Genomic DNA, 14,775 nt, shown 5'->3' on the forward strand with positions numbered 1-14,775 from the left:
AACAAGTCCAGTCGTGAAATTTCCTCGCTACTAAATATTCCACAGTCAACTGTCAGTGGTATTATAACAAAGTGGAAGCGATTGGGAATGACAGCAACTCAGCCACGGAGTGGTAGGCCACGTAAAATGACAGAGCAGGGTCAGCGGATGCTGAGGCGCATAGTGCGCAGAGGTCGCCAACTTTCTGCAGAGTCAATCGCTACAGACCTCCAAAGTTCATGTGGCCTTCAGATTAGCTCAAGAACAGTGCGTAGAGAGCTTCATGGAATGGGTTTCCATGGCCGAGCAGCTGCATCCAAGCCATACATCACCAAGTGCAATACAAAGCGTCGGATGCAGTGGTGTAAAGCACGCCGCCACTGGACTCTAGAGCAGTGGAATGACGAATGTTCTCTGGAGTGACGAATCACGCTTCTCCATCTGGCAATCTGATGGATGAGTCTGGGTTTGGCTGTTGCCAGGAGAACGGTACTTGTCTGACTGCATTGTGCCAACTGTGAAGTTTGGTGGAGGGGGGATTATGGTGTGGGGTTGTTTTTCAGGAGCTGGGCTGGGCCAGTGGAAGGAACTCTGAATGCTTCAGCATACCAAGAGATTTTAGACAATTCCATGCTCCCAACTTTGTGGGAACAGTTTGGGGATGGCCCCTTCCTGTTCTAACATGACTGCGCACCAGTGCACAAAGCAAGGTCCATAAAGACATGGATGAGTGAGTTTGGTGTGGAAGAACTTGACTGGCCTGCACAGAGTCCTGACCTCAACCCGATAGAGCACCTTTGGGATGAATTAGAGCAAAGACTGCCAGGCCTTCTCGTCCAACATCAGTGTCTGACCTCACAAATGCGCTTCTGGAAGAATGGTCAAAAAGTCCCATAAACACACTCCTAAACCTTGTGGAAAGCCTTCCCAGAAGAGTTGAAGCTGTTATAGCTGCAAAGGGTGGGCCGACGTCATATTAAACCCTATGGATTAAGAATGGGATGTCACTTAAGTTCATATGCGTCTAAAGGTAGATGAGCGAATACTTTTGGCAATATAGTGTATATATATATATATATATATATATATATATATATATATATATATATATATATATATATATATATATTATTATTATTATTATTATTTTTTTTTGATAAACTGTGATCAAGAATCTTGATACTGATTCTTAAATCCTAAGATCAATCTTTTACTTTACGCACAACCCTCTATCAATCAAATCAATCGCATATGCGACCAAATTTTGACTATGTCTGTGATTAGCCACTGGCTGGTAAATTTAAAATATTGATTAGTATAGTGGTGAAGAAGTTGAGCACCGAGATCCTTTCACTGCATGTTGAGAGTAAAAGTTGCATTTGACTTGTTCAGAGTAATGTGTGTCCAAAGATGCATTCCAATCAATCCGTTTATAACTGAATAATAGGGGTGTAAATCGCAAGTTTCATCATGATACGATCTTATATTGATTCTCTTAGCCAGTGATCCGATGTTTGCAGATACCTCAAAGACTGCCTCGATACGATTTCAATTCAAGGGCCTGCGATCTATATTATGATATTATGTGCTTATTTTACACAATCAATTAAAAAAAAAAATTCTCTCACAAATGCAAACAAAATATTATTTCAATATTTTATTGAGCTCTCTGAAGTGTAAATCCTGTATAAATATTGGGACACCCACAGCAAAATAAGGTACATCACTTGCTGAAAAAAAATAAATAAATACAGAGAAAAAAAACAAACTACAGTGTAGGGCTGAAACGATTAGTCGGTGTTATCGACAATGTTGTCAATAAAAAATTGTTGATAAAAAATTCCATTGTTGAATAGTCGTTTGATCTCATTTAATGCAACACGTGATAATTTGAAACGCTAATGATGACACGGGAGAGCAGCACTTCAGCTCGCGCTTGATTGAGGAGAGGAAGAAAGAACAGCTCACAGTCCAGACGCACTCCAAACTTTCCAAACAGATTGAGGTGATGCAGATCGCAAAGTATGACGGAATTATAATACAAAAAAAGTAAATACAGAAGCAGTGTCATCGTGACGTGAAATAAAGTGGAGCCATACCCGGTGTTCCACTTGAGCAAATCTTGCCTGTCAGAGCATCCTAAAAGAAAACACCCTGGAGTTATAAGTCCAAATAAAAGTAAGCGGGTTGTATAAATAAGCAGAAACTCTGAAACTGGCTTTCCCTGTGTGGTCAGAGCAGTTTACATGAGTAGCGTGAAAAACAGCATGAGAGAGTTTCAAACTTCTCTCGGCTGATCGCGTGGAGATGCTCATCCCTCGCTATCTAGACTGTAATGTGATGGCTCGTGACATAGTGAATCGTAATGTGTGTGTCATGGTGTGTATCTCATCATGAAGAAAATCTGCGATTCGAGCTATATTAAGAAAAAAAATTTTTTTTGTGATTTAAAGATGAACTGAAATGACCAAAAAGGTCAGAGTGTAATCTTAGCCAAAAAAAAAAAAAAAAAATGTTTTAGATTTGTCTTTTTTTGGTTTGTTTTCCAATATAAATATCTAAAACTCCTTACAAACATTTACTTTAGGAGCTATAATGCAGAAGAAATTTTTTTATCTGAGAATGTTGAATATAACAATTCATATTTTAATATTTTATAATATCTAAAATCCCTAAAACAAGATACATTTACCTGAGAAGCAGCATATAAGATATTTAGACTTGCTTTCTGAGAATATATCTTGAATAAGTATATTTTGTCTTTACTACACTGGCAGAAATATGAACAAGTGAAAAAAATACACTTAAATACAAAATACACATATAGTATATTCAAGATACACACTCTGAAAGCAAGTCTAAATATCTTATATGTTTCTTCTCAAGTAAATGTATCTTGTTTTAAGGATTTTTAGATCATTTTAAAAGGAAAACAAGACAAAAACACTTGACAGCAATATGATTTTGTTTTGCCAATGTGTGAACGGCTTGTAACGCAACTTAAAAAAATTAGCCCTTCCCGGACTTCCTAGGTTGCCTATTAAAGCCTGTAGACTGATTTTCATGCGAAGGGAGTGGGTTGCTTTTGCCAGGAACATCCAAAGGATGTGACGTTTATGCGCGCTCCCGAGAGCCTTGCCTCAGTACCTCTCTTCCTCTATTCAACAGCGACAACAAACTGCAACATTAGGTAACGTTACCTTGGAGTTATAATATAATATTTGCAATTTTAAGACATTTATTGATAGAATAGACTGAATGTGAACATTTTTCAAAAGCTATCAAATATGATGAAAACCTAACGATAAAATATAATTTGCAAAATGAATATTTTTGAATTGTACCTAGAAGGGTTTCCTAGAAGGCTAGAAGGTCCCATTAAAATTAAGAACATTACATTTTAAGAGCATTTCTTTCATATGTAAGCAAAGTAAGAAATATTCCCACATGAATCGATACTGAATCGAATTCAAATCCAATCGAGATGTTGTGAATTGAAATCAAATTTGAATTAAAAAATTTTATCAATACCCAGCCATAATATCTCTGGATTTACTATTTATACAGTTGAAGTCAGAAGTTTACATGCAATTAGGTTGAAGTCATTAAAACAAATTTTTTAACCAATCCACAGATTTTATATTAGCAAACAAATCGTGTAGGACATCTACTTTGTGCATGACATGAGTCATTTTTCCAAGAATTGTTTACAGACAGATTGTTTCACTTTTAATTGGCTATATCACAATTCCAGTGGGTCAGAAGTTTACATTCACTAAGTTAACTATGCCTTTAAGCAGCTTGGAAAATTCTAGAAAATGATGTCAAGCCTTTAGGCAATTAGCCAATTAGCTTCTGATAGGCTAATTGGCTAATTGGAGTCAATTGGAGGTGTACCTGTGGATGTATTTTAAGGCCTACCTTCAAACTCAGTACCTCTTTGCTTGACATAATGGGAAAATCAAAAGAAATCAGCCAAGACCTCAGAAAAACATTTGTGGACCTCCACAAGTCTGGTTCATCCTTGGGAGCAATTTCAAAATGCCTGAAGGTACCACATTTATCTGTACAAACAATAGTATGCAAGTATAAATACCATGGGACCACGCAGCCATCATACCGCTCAGGAAGGAGATGCATTCTGTCTCATAGAGATGAACGTGGTTTGGTGCAAAAAGTGCAAATCAATCCCAGAACAACAGCAAAGGACCTTGTGAAGATGTTGGAGGAAACCGGTAGACAAGTATCTATATCCACAGTAAAAACGAGACTTATATCGACATAACCTGAAAGGCTGCTCAGCAAGGAAGAAGCCACTGCTCCAAAATTGCCATAAAAAAGCCAAACTACAGTTTGCAAGTGCATAATGGGACAAAGATCTTACTTTTTGAAAAAATTTCCTCTGGTCTGATGAAACAAAAATGTAACCGTTTGGCCATAATGACCATCATTATGTTTGGAGGAAAAAGGATGAGGCTTGTAAGCCGAAGAACACCATCCCAACCGTGAAGCATGGGGGTGGCAGCATCATGTTGTGGGGGTGCTTTGTTGCAGGAGGGACTGGTGCACTTCACAATATAGATGGCATCATGAGGAAGGAAAATGGTGTGGATATATTGAAGAAACATCTCAAGACATCAGCCATGAAGTTAAAGCTTGGTCTTCCAAATGGACAATGACCCCAAGCATACCTCCAAAACTGTGGCAAAATGGCTTAAGGACAACAAAGTCAAGGCACTGGAGTGACCATCACAAAACCCTGACCTCAATCCGATAGAAAATCTGTGGGCAGAACCAAAAAAGTGTGTGCGAGCAATGAGGCCTACAAACCTGACTCAGTTACACCAGTTCTGTCTGGAGGAATGGGCCAAAATTCCAGCAACTTATTGTGAGAAGCTACCCAAAATGTTTGAACTAAGTTAAACAATTTAAAGGCAATGCTACCAAATACTAACAAATTGTATGTAAACTTCTGACCCACTGGGAATGTGATGAAAGAAATAAAAGCTTAAATAAATAATTCTATTATTATTCTGACATTTCAAATTTAATTTAAATGTATTTGGCTAAGGTGTATGTAAACTTCTGACTTCAACTGTAGGTATGTGTTTGAATAAAATTAACATTTTTGTTTTATTCTATAAAGTACTGACAAAATTTCTCTCAAATTCTAAATAGGGCTGTCAATAGATAAATTTAATTGCGATTAATCTCATAATTTCTCATAATTAATCGTGATTAATCTCAGATTTTAAAACTAGTAAACTTTGACTCTATATATACTTATTGCCTGACATAATGCATTTATTTGTTCTTTGGAAGAACACAATAGAACAAAACAATACAGTATGTAACAAAAATGCTTTATTAACTCCACAGTATAAAGACAGAAATTCACTAAAATAGCTCCAATTTGAGAAACATTAAACATCTAAATCTAACTGGGATGTTGACTGATTCAAAGAACTAGTATCCATTGCAATGCACATTAAACCCTCATTTAATATTTATCAGTCGGCAGGCAGTCTTTTCACTTTTGATTTGGAAAGCACATGATTCGTGTCAGGGCATCAAGAGCCACGTAGAACCCCATTTGAAAAGCACGTCTTGTTCTGCTTTTAGCAATGGCACTTCCAATATAAAGAGAATTCATCTGAACTGTCCAGTGATCATTAGCTGACACTTCAAAAGCTCAGCAGCAATGGGTAAAGTTGAAATTATATGAAATATTAGCGGAGCGTAAACAGGGAGGAAAAACTAGCTGCACAGTAGGCTTGTAAGAACTGACATGCTTATGTGGTAAAATGCTGACTTACAAAAGATGCGTGAAAGACTTTAGTGAAGTCTGCAAAGTCCCTTCAGCATTAGGTTCTTTCTCCAGCACTTGATCATTGGCACGGACTCACTGTTGTGTGTTTGGTTTTTGTGTGTATATGAGCGTAATGTCCCCACTAAACACATTGCAAACGTTCCGCCCTCTAAGTGTTTACAACTCACACAGAGCTGAATAAAAAGTCAGAATTTAATGGCAGATTGGTACATGCCTTAATCGCGATTAAACATTTTAACTTAAGCACATGCGTTTATGCATTAACGCAGACAGCACTAATATATACATGTATAATATGACATCACATTTATTAATGGAATACATGGATTTGTTTTAAAGCTAAAATGTGACAAAAAGGTACAAAATAAAGGCCAAATAAAATTGGTAAAATTTATATTTTCATGATGTACTAAGTTAAAATGTCCCCTGTATAATTAACAGTATTCGCTGAAGTAGAATTTCTTTCATTTTTCTCAGTAAAAAAGGACTAACTTAAATAAACCCAAATGAATGGGAATCGAATCGAATGGTTGTGAATCGGAATCGAATTAGGAGATCTGCGTCAATACCCAGACCTACTGTTTACTGTAACTAGGTCTGTTGCTATTATTTGATTTAATCGTGATTATTTGAGAAAGTCTTACTGTGATAACTGCGCACTTCAAATTGCAGTTACATTTCTAATGATCAAATAGGGGAAATTTAAGCTAATAGAGATGTCATGAGAGTTGCTAATCACCTAAACGATAATGCCAAAATCGTTAATCACAATTATTTGTCTGACAATTAATAATCAGGAACATTTCAGTATTGTGACAAGCCCAAACTGTAACACTAAATGTAGAACTAACAGAAAGTGTTGGTCATTAAATTCCAAAAAGTACCAACAAAAATGTTATTATGTAAAAAATAGAAAGAGGAGGACACCAGCAGTGTCATTCAATGTGTGTGAAATGAAGGCTGTCACAACAAAACCTTGAGAGACAAGTTACAAGGACTAGGCCACATGCAAATTTAACGAAGGCATGCTATATGAAACCATTTTCACCTCATTCTCAGCTATACGTCCTTGGTATGAAACCTTTTATCTAGAAAGGAATACTTCATTTAATATACTGCCAATGCATTCAGTTTTCTGTGCCCTATATCTTTGCTATCAAAACTCCACCCTCCATCACATGTAGACACACACACTCTAAACAAACAGGAGTGGTTCTGGGGGCCTGGGTAGCTCAGCGAGTAAAGACGCTGACTACCACCCCTGGAGTCACAAGTTCGAATCCAGGGTGTGCTGAGCGACTCCAGCCAGGTCTCATAAGCAACCAAATTTGCCCGGTTGCTAGGGATGGTAAAGTCACATGGGGTAACCTCCTCGTTGTCGCTATAATGTGGTTCTCGCTCTCAATGGGGCGTGTGGTGAGTTGTGCGTGGATGCCGCGGAGAATAGTGTGAAGCCTCCATATGCGCTATGTCGCGGTAATGCACTCAACAAGCCACGTGATAAGATGCACTGATTGACAGTCTCAGAAGTGGAGGCAACTGAGATTCGTCCTCCGCCACCTGGATTGAGGTGAGTCACAACGCCACCACGAGGACTTAGAGCGCATTGGGAATTCCAAATTGGGGAGAAAAAAAAACAAAAAAAAAAACAGGAGCGGTTCTAGCATAGCTCATAAACACCACATTGAATATGACATATAGCCTAGTACTGCTGCTGTAGCTGAAATTTATTGATCTGTATGGGTCGTGACACTAATGTTGTATCACCTTTACAACCCAGGATATTCTGTCAATCCAACTAGCTCCAGTTATGGAGTATGACACAAGGCCCAATATCTACAACTGAATAAAACAGGCTTGCCCACATATAATTACGGTTGGGAACTGAGAACCGGTTCTTTTTCAGAATCCGGAATCATATGATCTTCGTGACTTTCGGTTCCGTTAACGGTTCTCCAGCGTGCAATTTTCCACTGATGTGGCAGGAACACCGTCCTCAAATACTCAGTGTTTCCAGCAGCACATCTCCGCAGCAGCGATGCCCACTACTGACTCTACAGCGTAAAAACATCAGTTCTACCAGTGTATTTAATTCCCAATCGAACGAGTCTTGAGCCTGCTCTTTTTACAGCACGAAACATATACGCTTCCGGTACAGTTCGATTGCAGAAATAACTATTCAAAGAAGCTGGTTCTTTTGAATCAACAGCGCAAAACATATGGTGCTTCCGGTATAGCCCGACCCCGAAAGAACCATTCTAATGAGCCGGTTCTTTTGAATCTACAGTGCGAAACATACAGCGCTTCCAGTATACAAGTAATTTTATACTGATGTGCAAGTTATGAATGTCCAACTTGAAATTAAATAAGAAAAGTTGAAGTCTCACAAGCCTGAAATACAACATTAGGCTACAAAACACAGTCTAAACTGTCTCTGGAACTGTTACTGTTTATTTAATGATGACCTGTGTCTCTATTAAATCAAGCAGTGCAGTTACTGACTGGTTGTTCATATGGCAATTTATAATAAAAAAAATACACAAGTTTTGTTGTAATAAGTGAAAAAAATAAAATAAAAGATGAAATATGCCATCACATTTCGTGTTGTTTTAGATTTCTTTATTTAAAATAGAGTAAGGATCTATTATTGGATTGTATTTATGTCTCTAAAAAGTCTGCAAACACACCTTTTACACGAACTGTATTAAAATTATTTCTGATTTGTTATATCTGCTCTGTACAAATCGGAAATGATTGTAAAATTCCTTACGATTCCCAACCCTACATTTAATAACCTGTGCTACAATAATACAATGGCTTATGGAAATGAAATCAAGTGCTAAAAGAGGTCAAAAGCTGCATGTCAACATTTTAATTATTTGCTTTGCAAGATTAGCATAAAACCATCTAAAACAGCATCATGCCTGGCAGGACTTCATTTTCTGAGCTGATGTCAGCTACTAAAATCTCGCAGAGCTGTTTGGAAAACAAACCAGCCAAGGCTAAGTTAGTCATCAAAGCTTCTGGCGCATGTTGCATTAGCCCAGTTCATGCAGAATTTGTCACAATATGCCATGAGAGAGCAGTAACAGGCAAATCTGAGCTGAGCTACTGTGCACAAAACAACCATAGACACATTATGGGGAAGTCAGCATACTTTCAGTGGTCGACCAATGTGGAGGTTTTTAATGACCGTTACTGATAGCAATATCCACACAGAAGGGTGGCCAATGGCTGATGTAATGCCAACATACACTACCAGTCAAAAGTTTTGAAACACTTGACTGAAATGTTTCTCATGATCTTAAAAATCTTTTGATCTGAAGGCGTATGCTTAAATGTTTGAAATTAGTTTTGTAGACAAAAATATCATTGTGCCACCATATTAATTTATTTCATTATAAATCAAAAATGTAAAAAAAAAAAAAAAAAAAAAGCTTTTGAAATTGATAACTTGGACCAAATAATAAAGAAAAGCAGCCAATAAGTGCCCAACATAGATGGGAACTCCTTCAATACTGTTTAAAAAGCATCACGGGGTGATACCTCAAGAAGTTGGTTGAGAAAATGTCAAGAGTACATGTCTGCAAATTCTAGGCAAAGGGTGAGTACTTAGAAGATGCTAAAATATAACACAGTTTTGATTTATTTTGGATTTTGTTTAGTCACAACATAATTCCCATAGTTCCATTTATGTTATTCCATAGTTTTGATGACTTTATTATTATTCTAAAATGTGAAGAAAAAAAATTATAATTATAAAATCAAAACTTTTGACTGGTAGTGTATGCATAAAATAACAATGATAGCAAATAAGACTAAATGAATGAATAAATTAAATGAATAGTTATTTTCACAACTTTTACTAAAAAACTGGGTTCAATTCAAGTTTAACTGAATTGAAAGCATTTATGGCACAATGTGGATTGCCAAAACATCATTTCGTCTCGGCCCTCCTTTTCTTAAAAAAATTTAAAAAATAAATAAATAAATAAATAGAGGTTCCAGTGAGGCACTTACAATGGAAGTGAAACGGGCCAATTTTTGGAGCGTTCAAAGGCAGAAATTTTAAGCTTTTCAATAGGGATGTCCCGATACGATAATGTTATCGGAATGGGGTCCGAAACTGCACTTATTTACTTGAACCTGTGCTCGTAAAATGCTCCGATAAATAAAACGATACCTTCTGATGTAAGAATGTCACTGCATAAAGATTCAGCGCACAAATTTAAATCACGTTACATCTACAGCACTCTCTGTTTGTAGCAGATGAAAGCGAGCAGAACGCTAATTCACTTTGTAGCGCAAGGCACATACAGACTACATATTTAGGCTATTTCATGAAATAGCAGCCTTTTACGGTTGAATAATCACACTGGCACTGCAATCCAAATGGGATAAATGAGCCTCCGAAGGCCACTTTGAGGGGAGACCAATCATGATAGTTAAGCTTTAAGATCACCTCAAACAGAATTTTGAACAAAACTTTATTTAAAAAGTGAGTTCCAAATGAACGTTATTCCAAAAAGTGACCTGATTTTCCAGGGGTGAGAGGGCACCGTCAAAAACACATAGAAATGGAAAGGGCTCCAAAATAAAAATAAAAAGCTACCACCAAAATATAAGTTTCTTTTAAATCGAAAAAATTATGACAAAAATATGTCACTACTGTATTGTTGTTATATTAAATGTAATACTATTTCTACTACTACTGATAATAATAATAAATCAATAATAATGATTTTATATTTAAGCCATATCTCACATCTGTGATGCTCTGTTATGCAGCACCATCTTTATTTGACCAAAAATAACTCCAATGAAGTATTTTGGATTATGCTGTGAGGTTCTGTATAAAAGCACCACTTCATAAAAAAAATTATACAATATTATGTTGAAAATTAATTGTTCTATTATTATTTGATTAAAGTTTTAATGAATTAATTTATTTAGACACCATTTATATTATTAATTGTAAAACAACTGCTGAATATGGAATAATAAAAAAAAAAAACAGGTATCGTAAGTATCTGTAGCTGTTCTCAAAAAAATTGTATCGGGACATGCACACTTATAATTTAATAAAAGCACTTACATTAATTCCTCTAATAAAATTTTGAGCTGTAAAGATGTTTACATTACGTCATCATAGCAACAAAGTTTTAACATTTTATATAAATTTACACAGAAAAGTTTAGTAAGTGATTTTATCACACTAAAATCATGTTAACATGCATACTGTTTACATCTTGTGGCTATATTTTTTAAAAACAGTGAACACTTTAACGTTTATGGATTGGCCCCATTCACTTCCATTGTAAGTGCCTCACTGTAACCTAGATTTTTGCTTGTTTTAAAGAAAAGGAGGGACAAGTCAATATTAATTTTTAAGGTAATCAACATTATGCCACAAATGCTGTCAATTGAGCTTCAATTGTATTGAATCTGAACTATGCCTTTACAAAAGCTGAAAAAATTAAAAGATGAAAAGTTATGTAAAATCTCAAAATGGCTGATATATATATAGTCTAACAGTAGTTACTATTACCAGGCCCAAACGGAATCTGCAGACTTTCTTTTCTCCACATTTTCTGCACAGATTTTAAGGGAAAATCTGCAGAATGCTGCAGAAGGGCATACTTCACCCGAAATGAAAATTCTCCCATTATTTATCACCCTTATGCCATCCCAGGTGTGTATGACTTTCTTTCTTCTGCAGAACACAAATTAAGATTTTAGAAGAATATCTCAGCTCTGTAGGTCCATACAATACAAGTGAATGGGTGCCAAAACTTTGAATCTCCAAAATCACATAACAGGCATCATAAAAGTAATCCATATGACTCCAGTGGTTAAATCCATATCTTCAGTAGTGATATAATAGGTGTGGGTGAGAAACAGATCAATATTTAAGTCCATTTTTGCTTGAAATTCTTCCTCCTGCCCATGCACGAAGAATGTGACTCACCAAAAACACAAGAAGAAGAATGTGAAAGTGAAAGTCAAAGTGAAGATTGACTGAACAGGAAGGAGTATTATTTTTGTAAAAATGGACTTAAATATTGATCTGTTTCTCACCCACACATATCAAATCACTTCTGGAGACATTGATTTAACCACCGGAGTCATATGGATTACTTTTATGCTGACTTAAAATTTTGGCACCCATTCACTTGCATTGTATGGACCAAAAGAGCTGAAATATTCTTCTAAAAATCTTGATTTGTGTCCTGCTTAAGAAACAAAGTCGTACACAACTGGGATGGCATGAGGGTGTGTAAATGATGAGAGAATTTTCATTTTTGGATCAACTGTCCCTTTAACATAGTAGAATGTGTTAAATGGAGCACGAATAGAAGCTAAAAACCTCATGAAATCAGCCAAAATATATATTAAACAAACATTCAAGGGGAGGGGAATGCATAGATCTTTTATGAGTGACAGATTTCCAATTTCCATTAGGGCCTGACTATGGCTAATATTAGGCAGATCATCGTGTCAACATCGTATACACACCTGGAAAGGGAAGATGTTCTCGCTTCTGCTCTCATCCATCCAGGACTTGGGGTTGAAGCCGGGGCTGGTGCGGGAGTACTTCTGCTGAGGCATGTGGTTGTTGGGGAAGGTCTTCTTGAGCGGGGAGATGGAGTTGAGAGGCGTCATGCCACCATTCATGCCTCTGCGGTACTCACGTCCCTGGGAGCCACCCCAACCGGCGTAACCCCCACCTGGACTCCAGGACGTCGAAGAGGGAGAGGGCGAGGGACTCTGGTAGCTGCCCCAAGGTGAGGGAGGCTTGCTCAGGTTGTTGGAGATATGCGGCAGCTGACCAAAGGGGGCGCTGCGGTGGGAGAACGGCGGCTGGTGGGGGCTTGCTGGGGACCGACGATGCTGCTGGTGCTGGCTGTGAGGGTGCTGGAAGTGGGGGTGAGGTGGGTGGTGCTGTGAGATCGGACCAATCTGAGGGGAAAAGTTGCCCCCAAAGCCTGGGCTGACATGGTGGGAGAAATTCTGGAATAGCAGAGGGCCGTTGTTGGCCGAGGCCGCCGGGTTGAAGAAGCCCATGTCCTCGTTGATGATGGTAGAGGGGGTGGGGGGAATAGCAGCCGACCAGTTGTTGAAGCTGGTCAGGGAAGAGGAGGTGCTGGACTGGGCGGCCGTTCCCAGCCCCGAGGGCTCTTGATAGTCAAAGGGCGTCAACACGGGTGACTCTAAACGCAGCATCTCCTTGCCATTGGTCCCCTCTGACGACCCGCTCTCAACTTTACTCTCTTCAGATCGAGCCTTTTCGAGCTCTGAGATGATCCCGCTCTCCTGGTGGCCTGGGGAGAGCTGCTGCTTCTGTGGAGTCTCTTGCAGCTCCTGTTGCTGGGTTTTGGGCTTCTCCAAGCCCAGGATTTCATCTTGCATGTTGTTGTGAGCCGTGGCTGCCGGGAAGAGCCAAGTCGAGCCACTGCTGCTGCCATTCCCAGCCGGGGTGCTGTTTATAAAAGCAGCGGGGTTTGCAGTCGCATTTTGGTGGTGGTGTGGTGGTTGCAGGTGTGGGTGAATTCGTACAGGGAAAGCAGACTTGTTGCCAGCGTTGTTTTGCACCAAGACTCCAAACCCGTAATCCCCCATTTATGTTCTCCAGTTCAACCTGGCTCCAAAAGTTAGTCTTGCTTCCTATCTCCTGGAAAAGAACAAAGATCCATGGTTCAAGTCAAAAATACACCATGACGCAGTTGCACAGAGCAGAAGCTGAAACAGAATTCTTGACACACTGGAAACACTGAGGACACCCAATGAGAGACTATGTGACACTACGTCACCAGACGTCAAAAATACTGACAGAATAGAAATACGACACCGACATTGCCAAGGAATTTCTTATATGGCATGTTCAGGTTTTCAAGTATTGTAAAAGATAGGTTTTTAAAAATCCCTCAAGTTATAAAGGTCTCTCTCATGGTCTAATTATAGACTCGTGACGTCTCTTCAGCTAGCAGCTAACAGGCTACCGGCTTATTCACCAGGAACTGCTCAAAGGCTTCATATCAAGCGAAAGGCCGCCTCGATCATGTTAATCTGACACATAAATAATAAAGTCAGGGACCTTACAAGATACAATTTCGTTTTGGTACCGAATAAAACACGATATAAGGAGAAAAAGTCCTCAGAATATCCTCCCTTTTTCAACGAACGTTATCTGTGTCTCGAGCCGAAAAAATGATGACGTCTTCTGCTCTCGCGCAACATTACACGAAAAATCACAAGCTAATATACATACAACGACAACAAACGTCTAATATCAATGATGTATCATAACTACGTTCAACAAAATCAATCGATAAAATCAGTTTTCACCTTATGGGCTGATCCAAGCGATGACTGAGACTCGTTCCAGTTATCACAGCGAAAAACTAATGCAGAGCCTGATATAAACTGATGATGTGATATTTTAACCTGGGGATCTTTAATCCGACAGCCAGGAGTGTCTGTTTTTCCCTTCCTCCTCTTGACGTGTCCTGCCTTCTCAATGACACAGCCCTGTCTCGCTTTAGCCAGCTGCTAACCTTTAAATCACTCGTTTCAACGGTTTTACGTCATTGACTTCAATATAAAAAGACTAGTTTCGTTACTGGTGAACTGCAACGCGTTCATTCGTCGTTTTCATTGTTAGTTTTGCGTTTCTCTGTCCTTTTTTTTTTTTTTTCACCAGCGCACTGCTGCTCCCCTTTCTGCACTGCCGCTGCTGTCCTTCTCCTCTCCACAATCTACTGAAGCCGAAATGACAAGAAGAGCAGTACACACACACTTCCGGTTAAAGCCCCGCCTCCGTATGACAAAACCCCGCCCATTCACTCTAAGAAGACGTTTGTTCCGCCCACGCTGGAGGAGAAACCGGCGTTAATTGGTGAGTGCGCAGGTTATTCCACCCACTTGTTCCTAATTTGGATGCGATTCATAAATATTCATCTTCCCTT

General features: G+C 38.6%; 1 protein-coding gene across 3 annotated transcripts in view; it reads right to left on the reverse strand.

Moving 5' to 3' along the window:
- The window catches only part of LOC127430415 (cytoplasmic polyadenylation element-binding protein 4-like), a 61,293-nt gene extending 46,730 nt beyond the window's left edge, over positions 1 to 14,563 (reverse strand). For 2 of the 3 annotated variants that reach the window (XM_051680161.1, XM_051680159.1), the window contains exons 1-2: positions 14,156 to 14,563; positions 12,326 to 13,481 (exon numbers count right to left, since the gene is read on the reverse strand). In XM_051680161.1, coding sequence (XP_051536121.1) covers positions 12,326 to 13,429 — 1,104 coding nt within the window. In that variant the 5' untranslated portion in view covers positions 13,430 to 13,481; positions 14,156 to 14,563. The remainder of the gene's footprint in view (positions 1 to 12,325; positions 13,482 to 14,155) is intronic. The other variant, XM_051680160.1, reaches the window with a different exon arrangement.
- Between the last annotated feature and the right edge of the window lie 212 nt (positions 14,564 to 14,775).

The sequence above is a fragment of the Myxocyprinus asiaticus genome, chromosome 40 (genome assembly GCF_019703515.2).
Source record: "Myxocyprinus asiaticus isolate MX2 ecotype Aquarium Trade chromosome 40, UBuf_Myxa_2, whole genome shotgun sequence".
Taxonomy (NCBI): domain Eukaryota; kingdom Metazoa; phylum Chordata; class Actinopteri; order Cypriniformes; family Catostomidae; genus Myxocyprinus; species Myxocyprinus asiaticus.